We start from the raw sequence: 24,070 nt of genomic DNA on the forward strand, positions 1-24,070 counted from the left end.
ATGTGGGTTTAGTATTGAAAAATGAAAAGACTATGATTAAAGTGAGAATCTAAATAGTGCAAGAGTTAAAATAATATTGCAATTTTAGGAAACAAAAGAAGCATATTCGTTCGTATATATTTTTTGTAATATTGTTAAAATTAAAGGTTAAGGAAAGAGACTATATAGGAATTTCTACTCCACGATTATATAGGAATTTATGCATTTTATACATGTACACAGATCTTCTTATAATAAAAATAAAAAACTATTACTATATCTGTTAAGGTATACACATATTTTCAAAAATAAACAATTGTACGAAAAAGTATGTAAATGATTGAAAATAAAAAATTTCGAAACGATGTATATACATAACCATCTCAACTAGGATTTGTAGTATTTTTAGAACCCTATTTATTATTGTTAGTTTTGGTAAAACTCCCTTGATTGGAGTGAATCCATTGATCACAATATATAGTTTACAACATAAAGGTAAACCTAAAAATATTAGAAAACCTAACACGAGTAGAATTTTATTTAATTCTATAAACTATATCCAAATATAAAATATTATCCTAATATTTTTTATATTATTCTATCACACCCCCACAATCATAGCGGGAGGAGGCCGAACGCTAAGACTGAACTTGAATTCCCAAAATAATTGTCGTGATAGCTCTTTTGTGAATATGTCAGCAAACTTATACCAAGTAGAGACATGTAAAACACGTACTTGACCAATGGCAACCTTTTTCCGAACAAAATGAAATCCATCTCAACATGTTTGGTGTGTCGGTGTTATACGAAATCACGAGAAAGATAAATAGCACTGACATTATAACAATAAATAATGGTTTTGTGTCGAAGGGGACAATGCAACTCCAAAAGCAGATTACGCAACCAAGAGGCTTCGGCAACAACATTTGCAACGCCTCGATACTCTGCCTCTGCACTAGATCTAGATAATTAAGGTGGGTTGTCGCCTAGACTGTCAGGATTCTAAACTGTAACCAAGAAAACAATAATAACCCGAAGTAGAACGACGGATATCTGGACAACTACCCCAATATGCATCAGTAAGTGATCAAAACGCAAATGAGATATAGGATATATATAGGTGTAATCCATGATCAATGGTGCCTTCAATGTATCGCAGGATGCGTTTCAATGCATTGTAATAAGGTTCCCGTGGATCATGCATGAATAAACAAACATGCTAAACTGCAAAAGCTATATCAGGACGAGTGAAGGTAACATAGAAATAGTGTCTTGTGTGCAAACGTACTTAGATAAAGGTTTGCATTCAATTTTCTCAGTATCAGAATCTTCTGATTGGGAATGCAGGGTAGATTGGCTAGAAGATGAGTTATCGGTATGATAACCATTTGAAAGGGGTGAAAAGGTAGTTTCATGAGATGGTTGTGGAAGGTGGTTTCCTAAAAACATTTTAAATTCTATAGGCCCGTCTTTTGCCTGACACTCAATACTCCACTTATGTTCAACGCTTTCGCCAGAAGGTATCATCAAAGATACTAGATCAAAATCCCCTTCTTCAGAAGACTTGAAAGTGAAAAGATTCATAAGAACCCAAAGTTCCAGATTATCCACCTAGTCATTCTCCTTTTCATTCCTTGTTCCTGGACAAACCAGCTTTTGATTAAGTCCAAATTCCTAGCTTCATTGAAGAAAATCTTGAATCCCGATAAATTTTTTAAGCCAAGGTTCTGGAAATTCGTAGTACAGCTCGGTATCCCCTTACAGGATGAATGGGTCGTTGAGGGTAGAGAAGACTCTCTGATGTTGTAAGAAGTTATGCCCATTTCATATCCTAATCCGTATCGGTTTTGCTTGTATATTATGGGATCAGTTGCTTTATTTCCCTACTATCACGCCCTAATCCAGTTCCTTGAGTATAACCCATCTTCATCATGATTTGAAGTCCTTTGAACAAAGGTTGCATGACAAATTCTACAGTCTTTTTGACCGAATTTGTGGATGTGCTAAGGCTTTTGTTTTTTTAATGGCAATTGGTCATCTTTAGAGAAGGAAAAAATTTCTTCTTCTTGGTCCTAAAGGTAAAGAAAAAGAATTATTAAAATAAAAGAGAAGAAAGCCACATATTGTAGAACGCATTATATTGCAGAATACAGAAAGTTTTGATAACGATTTTGCCATACTTTGACTGGAATGGTCCACCTTTACAATGTTGTTTTCGTATTTTTATGCTTTGACTCTTCAAAATGATTTTACTAGACATTAGGGTTAATAACACAATGCTTTTTTTTGTTATCCTTCCATTCCCTGGTTTAGTATCTGAACAACGACGAAGAATATAGAAATTGGGGCATGTATCCCTATTGATATCTCAATTCAGTATTTTGAAATTGTTCGTATGATGACTAGAACCTTAAATTAGGATCACATTGCCTAAAATACAATGATAAGTTCATTTGAGTCGAACCTGAAGGTTGCCTACATATCCCTATGGCTCTAGGTGCAATTTTAGGGAATCAGACTTAGCGTAGTTCGTCATTTTTTAAAAGGAACTAAAGTTTTTTTTTTATTTAATAAAGCAGTTGCACTCATATTGAGCTACCTATGTACCCCAGGTGTTACATAGGTGGAGTGATCTCACAATGCAAGTGTAGGTGATAATGGTGATTCAAGCTGCACGTAGTTCTCTGCTACTAATAACAGAAAGATTTTTTTTGTTTTTCTTATGGGCTAACCTCTACAAGATGTTTACCGAATTTTTTTCTTTCTGTCATCTGATAGGCATGAGACAATTAAGGATTTTTGCGGTAGACGAGAGTTATGTTGGTGATCTACTTGATGCAATAGTTGAGAGCTTGACATTGGTTTGTGTTGTGACCATAAAATTGATGAGAATGGCACTACTTGTGGAAATCTGACCCTATAGGACTTGCCCCTAGGCGTCTAGGAAGTGGATGAATCTGACCTTGCTCAACTAGTATACGGAAAATATCCTATTGTGATTACGGTTGAGGGTGTGCCGACACTCTCCTTGCGAGGACTTCCTTATAGGTTGGACTAATGATGCCTCGATCAACCAGGTTTTGAATTTTTGTAGTAAAAGATCATGGCATTGCTCAGTTTCGTGCCCAAATGGCGACAATAAGCGCAGAGTTTGCTCATGTCTGTTCTAGGGAGGGGTAAATAGCGTACATACGCTAAGGCTTGAATTATACCTTGGCTTCACGATCATATGCCATACTCAATGGTTCATCTATCTTAGCATATACCCGTGGATTTGTGTTCGGAGATTCAAGATCTTTCTGAGGTCATTTTTCTTGTAATTTCAGAGCACCGATGTCGAAGCCATGTTGTTCCATGTGGCTGAGGGAGGTGTACTTGATAGTAATAAACATGTGATAATAATAGAAATCGTTCAGGTTCCGCAGCAATATGAGCATGAACTCTCAATCAGTTGTATGGAAACGAATCTGTGAGCGGATATAAGTGCATCTCGAACAAATTAAAAGTGCGAGAAAGTTTTTAAGGCGCTCTGACAAAATTGCGTGAGGACAGGATGTGGGGTCCATTTACAGAATTCACTAACGAACCTGTCATTTGGTAGCGCCACTAAAAAGACTATATAATAGGTAGTTTTCTTAATAAATAAAAAAAGTTATTAGTAGTTGCTTTTAAAAAGTGTGAACTAATAGGTAGTGTTTTAGAGATATTCTAAAAATAAAAAAACTTAAAATGAAATAATAACAAAAGTAAAAAAGTTTTTAAATAGTATAAGACCATCGACAAAAGATGATTCTTTGATATAAGACAGAGTGTGGTTGAAACTAGAGTTGGTGTCAAATTCGTAAAGGATCCATCACTACTACATAAATGGCCAAAGAGACTACCCATAGGAGACCGGTTGAGGTTACTAACCCATTTCTTAAATGATGGAAACCATTGATTATCTAAAACCAGTCTCTTAAGTTTAAGTATTTGACTAATAAAAAAAGTTGTTGTGAAATAAGAGACTGCTTCCAAGTAAAACCGGTTTCCTTGAAATATTTTATTCTTTTAAAAAAAAAATTCAACATAATACAATATTTACGTATGTATTCTTCTTGTGAAGATATAGGAGACTACTTCTAACTTGAACCGGTTTCCTAAAAATAATAATTTTAAAATTTAATATCTTTTCAATTAATACTAATGTAGTATAAGTTCTATATGTAAATCTATTTACTTTTAAAATTATGCAATAACTACAATAGAAAAAAATATATCTCTCCTAATATTATTTTAATCTATATGCATCGTGGTTAATACCTGTCAAAAGAAACAAAAAGAAAACCCAAAATAAAGCTTCTTGGACAACCTCGCCATGGCTTTGGCTTCTTGAAATCGCACACCATCCCTACAACCACGCGGTGGCCGAGCCAACAGGGAGGACATGGGGACAGATGTCCCCCCACTTTTAAAAAAATAATTTGACGAAAAAAATCCCCGAAAAACAAAGGACTGGAGTTCGCCGCGTGAAACACAAATTCAAACATAAGGCCTTGCCTTTGAGAAAAGCGAAGAGAGAGAATTCGAGGAGAGAAAGTTTAAAACCCTAACTCCCCGCTGCTCGCCAAACCGCCGCGAGCCGCCGGAGCCGTCCAGTCCGACGGATTGCCTGAATGAAATACAAGGGAAGGAGAAGGAACTCAGCCACGAAGGAAGCGATTAAAAGTTCAAAAGGAGACTAGGAGAGAAAGGAGTCGTCCAGCCATGAACACGAGCAGTCCGTCGCCGGAATTTCGCCACCAGCTACGTCGGCAGCCGCCCAGTCCAGTCACCAGTGAGTTATTTTTTTCTAAACCCTAACTCCTTAAGTTTTAATTTCACTGTTTCAGGTAATATATATATCAATATTTGGTTGTGAATTTGTGATTATGGCTGAAATCTGAATACTTGAATTAGTTGAAATGATTTGTTATAGGAAATTGGAATGTTGGCCATGTTGTTAGACTTAAAAACTCAATTCTGTAAAGTGAAAACTGAAAAAAAAAGCTCTTAGGTTTAGTTAAGTGTAACACTGTAAATATTGGACCCTCGGATCTATTCTGTAATCTGTATGGTGGTGGCTGTTATTGCTGTTGTAATAGCGTGCTCATGTCTGCATTGCCAAAGCGGGGCCATAAGAGTGTTTAGGCCTTACTACAGCATATCCCCTGAAGTAGTCCAGAAGCTCCTGATTTCCCATACCAAGCCACTGAACAATAGAACATAATCAGATATCAACAAACCAACATTTATATTTTATAGTCCTATAAGGCCTTTCTGTCCCAAGAAGCCATGAACTCATCAGGGTAAAACATTGCCTTTTTGTTGCTTTCCCAAGCAGGCCTTCCTGTCCCCTACCCTTGGAAGTGCAGATCTTTCTGATCTTTCGGTGATATAACCATAATATCAAATCTTTCTTATCTTCTCCCCCTCTTGTTGCACCTCCTCTTTCTCAGAAACCCATTATCCAGGGTGGCGTGCTTAGTTAATACACCTTGCCTAAGCCAATTCAAATACCTCAAAGTGACTTGTGGCTCATAATACTTAGATGGAAAATACAAAACTTCATCACTAATTGGATTGATATAGCTTAACCAGGCCAACTGCACAATTTCTCTTTTCGAAATATCAATACTCATCAACTCCCTCTTCACAATCTTAGGCACATCTTGATCAAAGCCAAATTGCATAGCCACTCTATTTGGGTTATACTGCTCAATTGTGTCCATTCCCACCAATTTACAAACCCTCAAAAATCGAACCATCAATTTCATATCATCACCCAAACCTTCCCCCACCACAGCTGTCTCCTCACTCTCCTTATAAAAGATTGGCACAGGCAGATTCTCAACATGCTTACAATACGGCCGCCATTCGAAAGAATGTCCAGAATATTGCAACAAAGGCCTCACATTACCAATCTCTTTCTCATTCACATTATGCCATCTTGCCAACCTTGGCTCCCCAAAACTAACGGAGTTCAAGGCCTCACATTACCAATCTCTTTCTCATTCACATTATGCCATCTTGCCAACCTTAGCTCCCCAAAACTAACGGAGTTCGGCTTCGACCTGAACTCCGGCAACCTCTCCCAAGCCCAAACCTGAACCAATTGCAAAGGCGCCCAAAGTGTAATCACAACAAGATCATCAAGGAAGTACTTGTGAAGTAGTACCTTTCTGTTGGTTTCCAAAGCAGACCTTCCTTTCCCAAGCAGTGCCTTTTTGTTGCTCTACCAAGCAGGCCTTTCTGTCCCAAGAAGCCAAGAAATCATCAGGGTAAAACATTGCCTTTTTGGTGCTTTCCCAAGCAAGCCTTCTTGTCCCCTGCCCTTGGAAGTGCATGTGAAGCCCGCTTAGCCTCCACATAGCCCACAACCGAGCTCTTAAATATTAAGACACTGAATCCACGATGCCCCTTGGGGCCATAAGAGTGTTTTTAGCCCTTACTACAGCATATCCCCTGAAGTAGTCCAGAAGCTCCTGATTTCCCATACCAAGCCACTGAACAATAGAACATAATCAGATATCAACAAACCAACATTTATATTTATAGTCTTATAAGGCCTTTCTGTCCCAAGAAGAAAAGTCATTATCCAATGATTTTGTTTCCAAGTTGGATAACCAACATGTATTTTTGAGCAATGAAAAGTCATTATCCAAGTTGGAGAAATATTATGGTGGGACAACTAGTAATAGGAAAATTAGTATTGCTGAGATCGAGCAAAGATTGCAGTCTCTTGGAGATCTTGCAAATGAAGATTTTACGAGGAAATTTTTGTTGTTTGTTTTCGTGACGCTTCTTTTCCCTAGTTCAAATGATAGGGGGTCACTCTACCATCAACAGAGAACGCTTTCTTCCAAGAATTCCAATACCTTGAGTTGATCCTCGTCATCAAAATTAACAGCCCCTTCAACTTATTAGACCATTATCTAGTGTCTCTTATTTTCTCCGGTCTCCTCCATTTTCATGATAGCATTGAGCAAATCACCATACCTTTTGTACGCCCTCGGCCCCTTCTCCTTCACCAAACTGAATTCCCTTATCAATTCATTTAGCTTCTCAGGATGAACATCACATTCTCTTTCTAGTCGACTGCGTTCCACCTCTAAGGAACACTTATCGGTACTCAAATCCCCTGATTTTGTTTCCAAAGTATCACATTTTCCCCTTGAACTAGCAACAACTTCATTTCTCTACCTTCTCACACTTTCCTCCCTAGCCTTCAAGTCCCTCGCCGCTGCACTTTATTCACTGTCACGTGGTACAATTTCTTTAGTGATACATCATTTGGGATAACCACGTCTTCTTTTTTCACTAGAAGAATTCTCTCGTCTTGCAATAAATGCATGTATCTTCATTTCATCATTAGAAGAATTCGTAATCACAATTTCAATATTGAAATTGTTTTTTATGTATATAATTTTTTAACATGTACCATATTATAATGTTATATTTCTAATTTTAATGAGAAGTAAACCATGTAATTGATTAGGTTATCATTAACTTTAATTGTCAGTTTAATTCAATTTAGTTCAATTCAATTCAACTCAGTTCAGTAAATAAAAAGTATACACCATTTAAATACCAATATTTGATGTCATTTTACCATACAATAAGTTCAGTTTAATTCAACTCAGTTTAGTAAATAAAAACGGGCCATAGTAATCTAAAATTCTTATTCACCTTTTGCCATCATTACACCTAGCTGATCTAATTCGTATTTTCCGAATCTCTTTGACTCTTCTATCTCATTTTCCCTCTGTATTAACTGCATGCATCAACTCAAGTTTTCTCCCCCCAGGAGTTCAGCATTGATTGGAAAAGACTTCATTTGGTTGAGACTTAATTAAGCTCTTTGACTTTTCTCTCTCATTCAAACCTCTTTTGCTTCGAGCGTAGCACTCTGCCATTTTCGCTTGCGTCGGAACACTGTTTATACAGTACACTATCAACGTATCAATCAAACTTTCCAATTTTTTTTGAGTCATGGCATTAAAGCTATTAAATTCAGATAGTGATTTATTGAAAGGCAGTGAGAAGATTGAGAAGAGTGGGAAGAAACGGAAAAGAAGTCTTGAAAGCAGCACCTCATCCAAGGTAAACTTTCTTGCTGCGAATTGTTTTCCAATTTGATGCTTGTTAAAATGAGTTTTGTTATTTCTGAGTTTTCTACTTTCAATTTGTTATTTATTCAATAGTGATTATGAACAATTGAGCACAAATATGACAATGACAATGACAATGATTGCAGTAAACTGTTTTCTACTTTCAATTTGTTATTTATTCAAGCTGAAATTGAAGCGGAAAGAACAATTTTTTCTATTACAATAATTGCTGAAATTCCTTCCGTAGATCCCACACACAAACAAACACCAGTTTGTTAGTAATAAGGAAATTGATGATCAAAAGAGATTCTTGTTATTGGGTTGGATTGTTGTTTGTTGAATTGTACAGTTTATGTTAGTAAAAATAAATAGATTAGTATAAAAAATTATGAGGGAATGTTTGCACCTAAAAATTATGAAGCCTTGATTATGAATTCAGTAGTTCTCTTAGGCTTGAACCACCCATTTTTTCTTGTGTCACATATATGTTTAAGTTGTAATTAGAGAGTAATTTTTCTTTGTGTTGTTCTAATGTGCAAGTTCTGCATTTAGCCAGTAGAAATGTCAACGACAAACCGTCAATGGAGTATCGGAGAACTTAATTTGGGTAAGAGAGTACTAAAGGAGTACTCAACAAATGGGTTTCATTATAACCATGGAGGTGATTATTGGAACCTGCAAATTTGGTTGGAAATTCTGGCTCAGTACAATTCTCTGGCACGGCAACAATCCTTGCCGGTGCTGAATGGCACAGAATTTCTCGATCTGGGCAAACGTCTCCAAAGTGAATATTGTTTGGCCAGAAAGAGGGCCAAATCTTATGGCCATACAGATATGGAAGATGTATTCAGCCTTTGTCCTAATTGCCAGAAGAGGATCCCTGTCTTCCCAAAACATCTTCCGAGCGGATCAAATTCCCTTTCCAATACCACTTCCGAAGCTTTTGGCAATGACTCAAATAATGGTGGCGGGCAGGAACTCAACAGTGCTGGTGGTCGATCGAAAATCGTTGAACAAAAGGTGAAGGAAATGTGGTTGGCTGATCACTTATTAGATCAGCATGTTGCTGAGCTCTTTTCAGCTCCCGAATTGTGTGAAGGTGTATGGTATGAGTTCCTGTTAGATGATACCATACCAATCACTCGAAAATCCCAATTGTTGATTGTAAAGTTTTGTGGTGGTGCTAGTACCTCTAGGCAGTAGGTATGTTTCTGTTTGAAATTGAGGATCAACTGTTGATTAATGTTCTTGTAGGCTTGAATTCTTAGGTATCATGGTTATCATAACTAATCATGATCATGGTTATTCTTAATTTTAAATCAGATAATGATGCTTGCCAAGGATGCTGCTACTGATGCTTGGTTGGGATGTTTCTGCTCAGATGCTGCTGCTGATGTTATATGTATTTTATGAGGATTTTTTTTTTAATGCGGATTTGTTTGATGCTGATGTTATATGTATTTTATGAGGATTTTTTTTAATGCGGATTTGTTTGATGCTGATGTTATGGATTTGATTTATGAGAATATGTTTAATGCGGATTTTGCCAAGGATTTTTTTTATGAGGATTTTATGTAGAAAGCACAAGGTGGAACTCAATTCACAGCTTGTCTCTGAGCTTTAGCTTGCCTTTTGGTTTGGTCTCGCTCATGAGAGATCACATCAGACTCTGGCTTTCCAGTCCATTTAGATGCTATCATGGTAAAAGCATCACCATGTGGATTACTAAGTAGTTCAATAAGCGATGGGTCCTTCGAGAAGTGAGCCATCAACCTCAATTCTATCTGGGAATAATCTGCTGTTAAGAGTACCCAATTTTCCTGAAAGAAAAGCATCAGCTATTTTAATGATTAATAAATAAGATACGTGGATAAGTTGATGATGTTGTTGATGAAACTGTGATGGAGAAATTTATTTTCTGTGGAACTAACTAAGCTCTAAAAAACATCTCAAGTACTAAACCCAATTAGTGTAAACATCCCCTAAATTCGAACCATAAATCCCCTAAATTCGAACCCTAAATCCCCATTTGCAACAACCCCAAACCCCAACTCCATGAATTCGAAAATTGACCCCTCAATTCATCTATTTATCTCTTTTCTTTCAAAAACATTAGTCCTCTTTCAGAAATTCTTTTTTGAGCCACCTTTATATGGTTGAAAATATAGATTATGATCATGATTTCGTTAATGAAATAAGTCCACTAAGATAATCATGGAGTATTACAGTAAAAATTGAAATGGTTGTAATGGATGCAAAGGTTACATATATAATTTATTTACATTTTCCAATATCACCATTTATATTATTTGTATTTTACATTTTACATTAATTTAATCTTAAATTTACACTTTATTGAAACATGTTTATTTCTTATATATTTAAATGTGAAGAGAAATAGTATACAAGGTATTGTGAAAAAATCTTTAATGGAAATAAAAAGTTTTTAATGTAATTAAAATAAAAAGTTGAAATAAATATTTATTATCACAAATAATGTGTAATTAAAAATCAAAGTAACTATTGGTATAATAAATCAAATCCGTGCAATGCACGGGTCTTACACTAGTAATAATAATAATGATAACCAAATGGTTCTGATACAGAACAACCAAATGATTCTGAAAATAGACAAAGTTTTTCTTCTGAAACAGAAGAACCAAATGGTTCTAAAAATATACAAGTTTTTTTAAAAAAAAATATCCCACTCACCAGCTGGGTGTGAACAGAGCCAAATATACAAGTTCCTGAAAAATAACCCAGCTCACCGAAACTGGGTGTAAACTTATATCAGCCGGTTACGTTGACGAGTGCCTCTCCGAAGCTCCTGATTTCCATGAAACCTACGTTTACGATGAGGAGAATGAGGAGAAGGAGGAGCACGAGGAGAAGGAGGAGGACATCATCATCAGTGCTATCATCGACTTCAAGACACATTTTTTTATCCCACATTGCAAGCTCCTTCTTATACGAGTCGAAATAATCGTGTTCGTTACCGCCACGATTATCAATAACTTGTATCCTATGATTAATTATATTGAACTTGTCCGGATCCAAGATCGGGTCGAGCTCGTAGGCTCCAAGTTGTTTTGTAACATTATGTGGTTTATGTTGAACCACATAGTTGTTACAAAACATCGGGCCATGTCGTGTTATGAATTGTCTATCTTCTTTCAGCTCGTCTTGAAGCACCCAATTCGAATAGGGTTTCCAGCAAATTTCCTATCAACAAAACATCAAATACAACATCAAAACCCAAAAAAAATTCAATATAATTTAACTCCTAAAATGGCCTACTTGTTTCAGTTTACTCCGAAGCTCCTAAAACAATGTGAGGTGCTCATTGAAAAGATGACAGCAAGAATAAGAACTTGGAGTTCAAGACATATTTCTTTTATTGGTAGATGTCAATTGATCAATTAGCAAATACAGTGGAGTAAATTCCAGAAGAAGTGTGAAGCAGCAGTTGATGGCAATGGGAATGGGGAATGATCTACAACAGATGACTCATTACTCTGTGGCCATGGTTTACAAGAAGATGGAACAGAGGCATGGGAAAGTTTGCTGGAGTGGGTATGTTTGGAATAGGTTTAATCTACCCAAACATAGGGTTATTATTTGGATGGTAATGAGGATGAGGCTACAAACATGTGCAAGGCTTTGGAGAAAGGGGCTTTACTCCTCTGATGCCTGTGTTCTGTGTAAAAGTGACTCAGAAACTCATGAGCACTTGTTTTTTTGGGTGCCCAGTCAGTAGTCAGATTTGGCATGTGTTACAAGATTGGCTCAGGATCAGATGTAAGCATGCAAGCTACTTTTGTGTGTTCAGGAGCATCAAGAGGAAGACCAGGCTCAGCAGGTTTCAGAAATCAGTGTGTAATGCTGTTGTAGTTGCTGCCATATATGGAATTTGGAAAGCTAGGAATAATCTGGTTTGGTCAAATGTTGATGTTAATTGTGACCATATCTGTAATGAGATTAAGAGTACAGTAGTCACTAGAATTAGTCAGATTTTGCCTAGGAAAATATTTAGGAAAGATAGGGAATGGTTTTATGAATTGTATTAGAGTTCTTCTTTCCCCTTTTTTTGGTTGGGTCCAACCTAGTTGGTTTGAACCTAAGAGGGGGGGGGGGTAGGTTATAAAATGTTGTTGGTTTTTGAACTTAATGAAATTTGATCATTTATCAAAAAAAAAAAATTCCACAAGAAGACATACCTCGTCTTCGAGGTTCTCAAAAACAGGGGATATTGTCTTGAGGTAACCCCCCTTTTGATCTTTGCCAAAGGTGGACAGTTGCAGCTTCCTTAATATCCATTTCATTGGAAATGGGTCTTGAGCCAATTGCCCCTCCTCCATTTCCTCCCTCACTGATGTGAGGCCTATGGAATCCCACAACTTTGGGATGCGAACGAAGAAGAAACACTGTACAGTAAGGTCACAATCAAATTAATTTTTAAATAATAAATATAATAAAATAAAGATTGATTTAAAAAAGAAAAAGAAAAAAAGAATAAGAAGAAGGAGCTTACCACTAATAGCCATGCACAACCACCTACTTTATTATATCTCTTCTGCAAGTGATGCTGGAGGGCAGCAAGCATGGCTGCCTTCCATGCATAAGTCATAGACGTCTCATCTGGATCACTTAATAATTCAAAAAATGCGGGATAAAAACGATTCCCATTATGAGACGGCATTATTATGGAGTTCACTATTAGCATCAATAGCGCTACCTTGCGCTTCTTTGCATCCGATCCTGTATCCTCGATAATCGCCTTTAGCTCATCAAATTCGTACATAGCCTTCCCAAAAATAGAGATGCAATGATCGTCGTTGTATTCCTTGACAAGCACAGGTTTGCCATCAATTCGGATTCTCGCTAGGAATAACATGTCTTGAAGTGTTACTCCTAGCACATGCCCTTTAATGTTAAAGGTGTTGGAATCGGGATTGTAATATTCCAACACCTTTGACAAAAAAGGGGTTGGAATCTTGGAATAAGGCAGCGACAACATCTTATACAAGCCACCTAAGGCTTTGCACTCCTCTAAAAAAGACTCTGAAGTTTCACTTAAATGTTTTTCCATACCAGAAAGGTTCTGAAGCTTGCCAACGAATGCATAGCGGTGCGCCATTTAGATCCTGCCAAATAACAAAGCCAAATGCTCAGTTGATCAGGATTACTACTAATGCCAAATGCACAGTTGAAGAGGAGGGAAATAACAACAAGAACAACAACAGAACAGAGCAACAACAATAACAGTAACAGAACAATAGTAGCAACATATCGAAAAACAACAGCAGAACACACAAGAACAACATACATTGACCAATGAATAAGAGAGAGAAAGAAGGACCTTAGGGCAACATTGCCAAACCCACACCCCACCCAAAAAAAACCATGTATGAAAAGAGTATGATACCAAGCAAACAGAAACAAAATTAAGCTAATATGAACAAAACAAAATGCTTTTATTCATCATGATAATAATAACAGGGGACTATTCTGACAACTTTGTTTTCTTATTACAGATTGAGTCACATAATATTGTACCAATGAATTCATTGAATTGAACTAACAAAGCCTTAGCTTTATTTAGGTGTATTTTTCCTCTAAAGTATTACAAACACAAATCTTAAATTCAAGATAACCACTTTGCACAATTTATACATATACAATCAAGAATAATGTTCTAAGGTTAGCTTGCAATGGAAACAAACTCAAGGTATCAAGATAACTCGGCCAAGACAACTCCCTAAGCATATTACATTGTAAGTTTGGCAAAAGAATAATGTTTTATACTATCATAAATCATTGCAATGAAAACCATGGTTCCAACCATTAATAACTTTGCTCAAGTTTAAGCCAAATTGTCATACATATGTGAGAAAATTCAAGCATGTTTTGACAACAATAAACAAGCAAGATTGAGCGAAATTATGGCCAAAACAGGCAGTTTTCAAACCTTTCTCTAAGCACAACTGAGCTATAAATCATGCCAAAATTCCAAGCTTAAACTACCACGATCAATTCACCAACACTCATGCATCAAAACTAAGCCAAAATTTAAGAAAAAATTCAAGAAAAATTCCTCCATAATTTCGAACTGATTTTTGCACAAATGGAGGGAATCTCGACTTATTTAAGCCATCTAATCCAAGCTAAATAAGCTTAAACATACTTAAATATCACATATACATAATCCACAAGCATCATAGAGCATAATCACGCAAAAATATTGAGCAAAAACAAACTACAAGCAAAACCCCCAATTTGATTTTAAAATTCGAACCCTAGAATATTCCAATCGATATGCAATTTAAGCTAAATAAGCTTAAACATACTTAAATATCACATATACATAATCCACCAGCATCATAGAGCATAATCACGCAAAAATATTGAGCAAAAACAAACTACAAGCAAAACCCCCAATTTGATTTTAAAATTCGAACCCTAGAATATTCCAATCGAAATGCAATTTAAGCTAAATAAGCTTAAACATACTTAAATATCACATATACATAATCCACAAGCATCATAGAGCATAATCACGCAAAAATATTGAGCAAAAACAAACTACAAGCAAAACCCCCAATTTGATTTTAAAATTCGAACACTAGAATATTCCAATCGAAATGCAATTTAAACTAATGACTTACCTTAGAATTGCCAAACAATCAAAGAGGAGTGCTCCAAACGTAAGTATGTGAAGATTTGTGGCGATTTGGATTGAAGTTTTTGGCAAAATTGAGAGAAGAATGGGGAAGAGAAGAATGAGCTGAGAAGTGAGAATGTGGAGCAAATGAGGTGAGGAGTGGGAAATTGCTGATGGCTTTTTTTTAAAAAAAAACTTTACTTATTAATCATTCATAAAACGCAGCAGCTACAAAGCGTTTCGAACCCCTGACCTGCTTACCCCGCAATGCGCTTTGCTTCGTGTTTAGACCTGTCAAAATTTGACCTAACCCGTTGACCCAACCCAAACCCGACCCGTTTTTTTGGTTTTGACGACAACAATTTTTCAACCCGAAACCCATTTTGACCCAAACCCATTTAACCCAAAAATTGGCAGGTCAAATTTGGGTCGGGTCGGGTTAACCCGTCGGGTCAGAGTGCTTTTTTAATTTAATAATAATTATTATTATTATTATTATTGTGTTTAGTAATGAAACAATGTGAGTGTGTGCCGTTTCAAGTACTCCGTAGTCCACAAATACAAACCCTATAAAGTGAATATTGAGATATAACGTTTTAAAAAATACATCAATGGGATTCAAATTTTTTGTATTCAGCTTCCTTATATTCAATTGGAATGGCAAATTATAGGTATTAAGTACTGCAAATCTATCCAAGTTGCGAACAATGTGAAGATTCCTTTGCCTACCAGTGGATGTGACTGCTATGGAAGCTGCACTGACCCAAAGATTTGTGCTTGTGCCCGGCTCAATGGTTCAGACTTTCCATATTAACTTGTAACTGAATATATGTTACAAGAATAACCACCATTAAAAGCTCATAAAAAAAGGGGGGTTACTAGTTGATAAAAATTAATTCTCATAACATCCAAGGAAATAAATAAGGCTTTAAAACTAGAAATAATTGATATTTTGATAAATTACTAGTACAAAAACCCCCCTTAGGATCCGGTTTTTAGGGGGGTATAGGATCCGGTTTTCAACCGGATCCTTTGGAGCTGCGGCCTTTGAAAAAATAAGCAAAGGATCCGGTTGTCAACCGGATCCTTTTATGGGGCAGAACCGAACACTCCGATTCCTACAAAGAAAGAAAAGTTATTCACAACTACAAAAAAAGGGTGAAGGATTATTTGAAATCTTTGGGTTATGACTCTGTCTGTAATTTTATATACTAGTATATAAAATTATAAGGGTGACATAACCCAAGGATTATTTTAAATCTTTGGGTTATGTCACCCTCATAATTTTATATACTAGTACACAGGTTTAATTTTCTAGTACACAGGTTTAATTTTCTAATACAAAAAATTAAAGTTGTCGTTACAAAATGGAGAACTTATGAAGAAAATAATATTAAAGTCAGGGGCTAATAATTAGGCCACATAACATCAGTTACACAAAATCTGCTCGTCATGCCATGCTCTAACAAAGCACAAATTAGCAGAAAAATAAACAACTCAAATCCCAAAAAAAAAAAATCTTTATTTGTTCTCGTAATTCTCAATAACACTTACATTGTATATGATGACTTACTAGCCCATTTACCCTGAAATTTCAACAAACAAAAGCAAGTCAAAATTAATTTTCAATCTTAAACAAAAAACAAAATTAATAATTTTTTGCTTAGAAATATTTAAAATACCACCTTGCACAAGTAGCGATGAGGCCAACACTGTTTAGCTTCTTGAACAGGAATTGGGGTACCAGTAACACACATCATCTTCTTCATCAGAATTTTCTGTCTTTTTCTTTTTTGGGGCCAAATTCACATTTCCAAGAACAATTCTTTTCGGCTGTTCTAGAATCTTTTCATCACAATCAAAATTGGGTTCTTCGTCTTCGACAATAATCTCCCTTTTGAATTCCCCGCCTTCTTTCCCATGTTTGAGATTCACAATCCAAAAAAAAAGCAATTTTTATTGTTTGTGTTACCACAGTACATTAAAGTAATTGTTAAATAGATTAGGGTAATTTAGTGAAACAAAAAATTAGGGAAGAAGAGAAATCATACCGAAGTGAGAAGACGAAGGGTTGAGGGAGGAGAGAGAAAGATCGGAAGAAGGCAGTGGGGTTTAGTGTGGCATGAAGTATCCAAGTCAGAATCCGGGCTAGAAGCGACGCATGTGCCCACCGCCCGATTGCCGTCCTATAGTAGGGGCTTCGGCCCCAAGGGCACGTGTCGTAGGCTAAGCCGTCACGGCGGATGCGAGGCTTTGTTTCTCCACTGAGTGATGAATGAAGAATCTGTCTCATTAAGGTTTTAGGAGGTGGTCTCCAGATCTCTTCTGGTAACATTAATTTCTTCATTGTACTTAGACTGTTTTGCGAACTCGCTGACTATATCAGCGAAAGTGGATTTATTTGTTCTCCAGATAGAGGAACCAATGTGTTGCCGCACCATCTAGATATTGTTGAAAGAGTTGGGCCATCAAAGACTCTTCCACTCCCCGGGGACTCATTGCCCCCACATACATTTTTGAGGAAATTGTTGGGCTACTAGTTCCATCAAAATTTTTCAGGTTAGGCATCTTGAAACCAAAAGTGCTAGTCCATGAATGTCCATCCATGGCTCAGCCTTCGTCATACCTTTCAAGACTCCTTTAATTTTAACTATCTCTTCTTCAAGATTAATGAGATTTTCTCTTTCATTGTTCATGGGCTCAAAGTGAAAAGGTGAAGCTAATTCTGACTCCGGGGGAAAAGGAGGAGGCATCTGGGTGCTTTGGCGCATTATGCCCAACACAATTTGTTCAATGTTATCCTGTCGGTGGAGCATGGCCTGGACAAGTCCTCAAAGCTCAACCATTAGATAATTAGGTGGAGGGGTAGTGTTATGTCGGTGGTCATTGTTTGGAATTTCAGACATAATGCTGAGACGGGTAGCAGAGAATACAACTGGTGTAGACAAGGATGATAGTATTAATGGCATAAAACATTCACTATGCTCAGAATTTCAACGAATCAGCCTAGATCCTGAATGGGCCCAGGCAGAGGTCTTGTAAAATGAAATGAAAATTTAACATCATGATTTATCCAGATTTTATCTCTTTCCTTTTTCTTTTTCTTTTTTTTTTTATTCCACAGGGGATGAAAGAAATGATAAATTTTAGAAGATTTTTAACACGAATTTTCAATTATTTTGTTTTACTTTTCATTGACTTTCTTTGACTTCTTCTTTTTTAGACATAGATTTTTTATTCTAGATTGCTTTTTTCAGAGTCGTATTTTTTGGGATAAGATACAAACATTTTCCGAAATCAATTTGATGATATCCTTCCATTTCCTACTGCTAATAAATAAAAGAAAAGTGATATAATTAGGTATGTGTCCTCATTTTGGCAAATTATAATGCCCCAGATATTCTTCTTCTTTGTGGTGATCCTATGTATTGATCGCTTTTAAGCACTGAAACCATAAAGGGAAAATATCAGATGCAAAAAGGGCCAAACCCGAAGGTTGCTGATGTATCTCCATAGGTAGATTTGGATTTGGGGAAGAAATCTTTCTTGTGACAATTTTTTTTTTTGGAGAATCAAGCCCAACGTAGTTATGATATATCGAAAATGAAAACTTTTACATAAAATATTTTTTTGCAGCTGCTCTCAGAAAATGAGTTGTCTATGTGCCCCTTTTAGCACATTACATAGTAAAGAAAGCTAAGAAAATGAGTTGTCTATTATAACAACTTCGGAGTTTTTGTTTTTGTTTTTTTAGGGGATCAAGCCGCACGTAGCTCTACCTACAAAGTACAATATAAAAGCAATTAACTGGTTCAAGTACTCTTCAAACTTTTTGAGAATTCAGTCTGCTGGACGACAAGCCATCTATTCTCTTATTTAAATATGATTGTTCCACCTCTTAGTATTAGAATAATGTGAAGTACTCGGGTTCTTCTCAACCTTTTTCGAATTCGGTCGGCTGGGCGTCAGGCCATGTATTCTCCTATTTGAAAATGACTGTTCCACCTCTTAGTATTAGAAAATGTGAAGTACTCGGGTTCTTCTCAACCTTTTTCCGAATTCGGTCGGCTAGGCGTCATGCCATGTATTCTCCTATTTGAATATGTCTGTTCCACCTCTTAGGATTAGACAAATTTGAAGTACCTGAAATGCATACATTAACAATGTTAGTTAATGACTTTTCTTTTTATATGTTTTTAGCAGGATTATGGAAGAATATCCCCCTTTTTTTAATATAATTATCCGTTTTGATTTGACATAATTTTTTTCTTAGACTAGACTTCTCATTTTTTAAGCTATACCATTTTTATGACATTCTAATTCCTACACATGACACGTATTAAACTCGTGATTATGACCCTTTTTATTTTTTATTTTTTTCGAACTACACTTTCAAAACATGACTTTTTTGTAAATCAATTTTGTTTTCGAAAAACCAATTTGAATGCATAAGTGGTATATATATATATATACAACAAAAAAAAGGCTAAATACAACATCTAAAATTATGCCTAACTTAACCATGGTTAATTTTATTTTTTTAATTAAAAAAAGTAAAAGAAATCTCGTACGCGAGGGTGCAGCAAAATACATTACCATAAATACTTGTGCACACACGCCAAAAAAATTAAGATCTTCTACATTATTTGTTGTAGGTTGGTACTTGAAAGTGACAAATCAAGATGATAAATACAAGAGGTCTCTACCTCTGTATTTCTTGTGCATGTTTTGAAAATGGGTGCAGCAACTAGTTAGAAGAAAAAAGTTATGATTTATTATGATTTTTCTTCTTATCTTTTTAGTTGAGATCAAGATAAACACTAAATTATATGTTCAGATTGTAAGCTGCACATTAGAGATCTGTAAAGAAACTTATCCTTTATATTGGTTACTATATGTTAATTTTCATAATATAATTTAACAACTATTACTCACTCCAAAGCAAATTTTAGAATATAATTTCTGTTGGAACCCAAGGGAACACTCAAGAAGGGGGGGGGTTGAATTGAGTGGTGAAATCTAATCGATTTTCGGAAAAATCCTTTTGTGGCTCAGTGCCTGGCACTGTGCCAAACACTCGTAAATCGCTAATTTAAGTTTTTGCGAATAATAAACTAAAAGATATTAGATATGACAAGTAAACACAGGATATAACGTGGTTCAACCTCACCTCTGAGATCTACGTCCACAAGAAACAAAACTCTTTATTTGTTTGAATCCTAAAATTCAAACTCTTGATACAATAAGATTCCCCTCACTACTAACCCTAGTAATGATCCCAACACTTAACTCTAAGTGTTGACACTCTCTATAATGTTAAAGTTACAGAAAAGAACGATCCTCAATGATGTGCTTCTTAGTCAAGCAAGTAGAGGACAATTACAATCGTATAATAGTAACTTAAATCTGACTCGCTCAGTGCTATGCTCAGTGCCGGAGGAAATAGTTTTCAGCTTTTAATAGACTCGATTTTTCTCTCTGAAAACGTGAGATCTAAAAGTGAATTTGAATCCCTTTTATAGAACATGGATTGGACGAATATCCTTCCAAAGGATATCTTTCAATTCCTTAATTCAAGGGATTTAATTCTCTTTTAGAAAATCAATCTTTATCTTTTTCATCTTTATCTTTATTCTTAAAAAGATACGTTTTCCATAACAGATTTTCTTTTCAACTCAAAAAATATTTTCCAAAATAAATATGATTTTATAAAACTTGTTTTTAGGGAATTCCAGTTTTTATAAAATCTCTTTGAAAAACACGTTTTTTAGAAAACAAGTTTTAAATAAAATTATTTTATAAAAAATCTTTTTAACACGTTTTTAAGGAAAAATCTTTTTTCTAAAATTCCTTTTATTTTGTAAAACACATTTTTATAAAATCTTTTTCTAAAGCTTACGTTATATCAAAACACGATTTTATCAAAATCTTTTTTTCCAAAACTCGTTTTTATCAAATCTTTTATACACACGGTTTTATAAAATCTTTTTCTAAAAAAAACACGTTTTCCTAAGTCCTTTTGTATTTCTGATTTCGAAAACCTATTTCCTTTTTATATAGATATATAATTTTATATAATTATTTCTTTCTTAACTCAAGAAAATAATAAATTATACTAACTTTATATTTCTATATTTAGCACATTGCACATCACTAAGTTAGAGCATATTACATTTTAATCCAAAGTAACTACATCATTAAGTTAGAGCATATTACATTTTAATCCAAAGTAACTATTCTAAGAAATTATAAACTTGGACTTCATTCTTGATTCTTCTTTTCTTCAAAGTCTTCGTTTATCAATTTCTTTCTTCATGCATCTGTTGCAACTGTTACATACTTTCATGCTACAACATATATTATATTAATTTTCATTATCAAAACATAACATGTGCATAAAACATAACATGTACATGCACAACAAATTCCCCCTTTTTGATGATGACAAACCATAAAATATAATATTGTTAAATGAACATTTGTTCTTTTGTTCCCCCTCAAAGTATGCATCATAAATCACATTAGGGAAAGTAACATAATATCATTCACATACGTTTTCACAAGTAACTTGGTAACCAAGATAATTTCATTCAATAGTCTAAGTATTATACCCATCTTCCCCCTTTTGACATTATCAAAAAGGATAGCATCAACATGTTTAGCGAGTCAAAGTGAGATATAGTCAGTAAAATACTTCAAGTAGCTCAAGCAATAAATACTAAGGATGCTGGTGCTATGTCATAATCCAACTCACAATCCGAAGTCATTAAGCAAACATATAATCCAACTCACAATCCGAATTTAAGAAGCAAGAAATAATCATGAAGGATCATGGTTAGTAGCTAAGAATGTAAGATGGAGATAGGTAATGCAAGCTTAAAGATTTGAAATGGAAATTCGAACAACAAGTGCTTAAACCCTTTTTCATATTTTCAACTTTCGCAAATAAACATCATAAGACTTTCTTCACTGTGGCACTGTGTGTGCCACTGTGCCACTGAACAATCTATTTTCTTTCAAATATAACTAATCTTCGGATATACTGGAATCCAAAATAATGATTTTCAAACCTTTGATAATATTTTTTCCATCTAGAAATTAAACTCTAAGATTTATCTAACACAAGTGTCTTACTCTTCTTCTCTTTTCTTTTCTTCTCTCTCTTTTTTTTTTTTAAAGAGAGTCAGACCATACAATATTACTAGAGTCAATCAATAAGATATCAAAGGTGAAATAAGTTAATTCGAACCTCATTTTCTTCTAGATACATTCTAGGCACTGTGCCCGCACAGTATGAAATAGTACTTTCATTCTTTCAAGCATTAGTGTTTCTTCCAACCTTTTCATGTTCCCCCTTAACTAATGTGTCTTCTTCTTTCACCATCTTATCAATATGTCTATGCTCCATATACCATGAATCAAGATTAAAAGCACTTGTTGAACTTTGGATGAATGTGTGAAGAAAAGAAAGATAATAAAAGGGAAATGAAGATAAGGTGGGATATATGAAAGAAAATAAATGATGAGGCACAAATGTCAAATTCATGAATAGAAAATCAGAATATTGGGCTAAAGATCAAGCTTGCTATAGGAGAAAGAATTTGCATTTCATAGCTCAAAAATTCGGCAACTTAGGATCATATAGCTTATTAGTTCGGCAACTTAGGATCATGACATTAGGACAGCATCATTAGACCATTACGAGTCCTTTTATATCAAGTGGACCTTTACTCACAAAGCTTCACCAAGACATGCATCAATAACACTTAATTAACATATTCAAAGGAGGACAATAGGCATAATATTCAACTAATTTCCAAAATAAACCCAAAACCACGAGTTATCTTGTAAAAGGTTCATGCATGACATTCAACATAATTACCTTGATCACATAATTACTATTCAAACCACTTACCACCATCACATTCTCTATGGAGTGTGTTAAAGATTTGCCGACATTTCAAAACCAATTTATCCTTTTTTATTAGTGCCAAATATAACACACCCTCCATGGTAGGCTACTAGTGAGAGGAATTGAGATTTATCACTAGTCATATGTCTTGAGCAGCCTTTGTCAAGTACTATAGGCTGCTTCCTCTCACATTTGCCTGCAAAAGAATCACTGTTAGTTTTAGGAACCCAGATTTGTTTGGGTCCCTTTTTCTTACGCTGAGCATCAAGTATGTCTTTCCTAACCCAGATTTGAGTAACACGTTTGATATTCTTTGCAATTCGATTTTTCTTTTTGTTGCAGTCGTCAATTAGATGACCATTATTTCCACAAAAATTCAAATTAGATATTCAGGAAGGCCCACGTATTTTCTCTTTCGAAAGTCTCTTTCGAAGGTTCTGGCACTGAGCCTGGCACTGGGTTGCTGGTCAGTATATCCTAATCCAGTTTTGTTCATGTTGTTTGTGGTGCAAGTTAAGTAATTTAGAGCATTCATCCCATGAGTCCATTTTTCGTGCATCTTTCGGGCAATAGAAAGTTGCGATTCCAAATATTCAACTGAGGTATTCAAATCACTACTTCTTTTTCGGGAGATCTCTAAGTCTCTTTTAACTTTATCCAGTTCTTCTCTTATCTTTTCATCACTAGGCAACATGAGTGGAACAATCCTAGATTGTTGTCTTGAGTTCTTAAGATCATTCAACTCGTGATTTAATTTTTCAATTTGTTCCTCAAGACTAGATTTTTCAGCTTCGAACTCAGTGACTGGCACTGAGCTATTTACGAGATTATCAACTAGAGTCTTTTCGTGTTTTATTGTGTTTATCTCTATGTCTTTCTCGTCAATCCTTTTCATCAGAGTTTTGTTTTCTTTCAATAAATCCTTATATTCTGTTTCTAATCCAATTTTTAGCCTAGTCAAGTTTTTTATTTCCTTTTTCATGATATCAAAATTATCATTCATGTTTTGACAATCATCAATTACGTTTCCATGTAATGTGACAAGCTGACTTTTTGAAAGAAGATGAATTGAAGGTTTTAAGGAAGTTAGACTTACCTCACTGTCTTCTACCTCTTCAAGAGGGTTCGAACTTTTAGCCATCAAACATAGATGTGAGTCGTCAGGGCACAGTGCCGTCTTCAGAGTTGTCTGTACAGCATTCAGACAAAATTTCGCCACGTGGCACTGTGCCTGGCACTGATCCTCGTCAGAATCCGAGTCTCCCCAGACTGCTGCAATCATAACTTTCTTGTACTCTTTCTTCGACTGCTCTCGTTTTTCCTTAGGCTTTTCTTCATTCCACAGAGGGCATTCTTTAACCCTGTGATCAAACTCACCACACTTGAAAC

The 24,070-nt window shown here is 35.4% G+C and overlaps 2 protein-coding genes across 3 annotated transcripts; one reads left to right on the forward strand and one right to left on the reverse strand.

Annotated features, from left to right (window-relative positions):
• Positions 1-4,395: 4,395 nt before the first annotated feature.
• LOC104903706 (uncharacterized) lies at positions 4,396-9,658 on the forward strand. 2 transcript variants are annotated; one of them, XM_048636720.2, is made up of 4 exons: positions 4,396-4,795; positions 8,015-8,100; positions 8,661-9,311; positions 9,432-9,658. In XM_048636720.2, exons 1-3 carry the CDS (start codon positions 4,726-4,728, stop codon positions 9,309-9,311), a joined length of 807 nt encoding a protein of 268 aa, XP_048492677.1. In that variant the 5' UTR covers positions 4,396-4,725; the 3' UTR covers positions 9,432-9,658. The 2 variants fall into 2 exon arrangements, with proteins under 2 accessions (XP_048492677.1, XP_048492678.1); XM_048636721.2 differs by having other exon boundaries at positions 8,033-8,100.
• A 2,312-nt stretch (positions 9,659-11,970) lies between these two features.
• LOC125493652 (protein MAIN-LIKE 2-like) lies at positions 11,971-13,245 on the reverse strand. The gene is made up of 3 exons (XM_048637132.2): positions 12,640-13,245; positions 12,326-12,532; positions 11,971-12,075 (listed from the first exon to the last, which is right to left on the reverse strand). Exons 1-3 carry the CDS (start codon positions 13,243-13,245, stop codon positions 11,971-11,973), a joined length of 918 nt encoding a protein of 305 aa, XP_048493089.2.
• Between the last annotated feature and the right edge of the window lie 10,825 nt (positions 13,246-24,070).

Source organism: Beta vulgaris, chromosome 9 (assembly GCF_026745355.1).
Source record: "Beta vulgaris subsp. vulgaris cultivar EL10 chromosome 9, EL10.2, whole genome shotgun sequence".
Lineage (NCBI taxonomy): Eukaryota > Viridiplantae > Streptophyta > Magnoliopsida > Caryophyllales > Amaranthaceae > Beta > Beta vulgaris.

What these genes read in the sequence shown, in the direction of transcription:
- LOC104903706 (XM_048636720.2), top strand. Translation starts at nt 4,726, where the DNA reads ATGAACACGAGCAGTCCGTCGCCGGAATTTCGCCACCAGCTACGTCGG. An exon ending in GCCGCCCAGTCCAGTCACCA is followed by an intron (nt 4,796 to 8,014) that starts GTGAGTTATTTT and finishes TATTAAATTCAG; the next exon opens with ATAGTGATTTATTGAAAGGC. An exon ending in AAAGCAGCACCTCATCCAAG is followed by an intron (nt 8,101 to 8,660) that starts GTAAACTTTCTT and finishes TTCTGCATTTAG; the next exon opens with CCAGTAGAAATGTCAACGAC.
- LOC125493652 (XM_048637132.2), bottom strand. Translation starts at nt 13,245, where the DNA reads ATGGCGCACCGCTATGCATTCGTTGGCAAGCTTCAGAACCTTTCTGGT. An exon ending in GTTGTGCATGGCTATTAGTG is followed by an intron (nt 12,533 to 12,639) that starts GTAAGCTCCTTC and finishes CTTACTGTACAG; the next exon opens with TGTTTCTTCTTCGTTCGCAT. An exon ending in TTGAGAACCTCGAAGACGAG is followed by an intron (nt 12,076 to 12,325) that starts GTATGTCTTCTT and finishes ATCTCATTACAG; the next exon opens with ATATGGTCACAATTAACATC.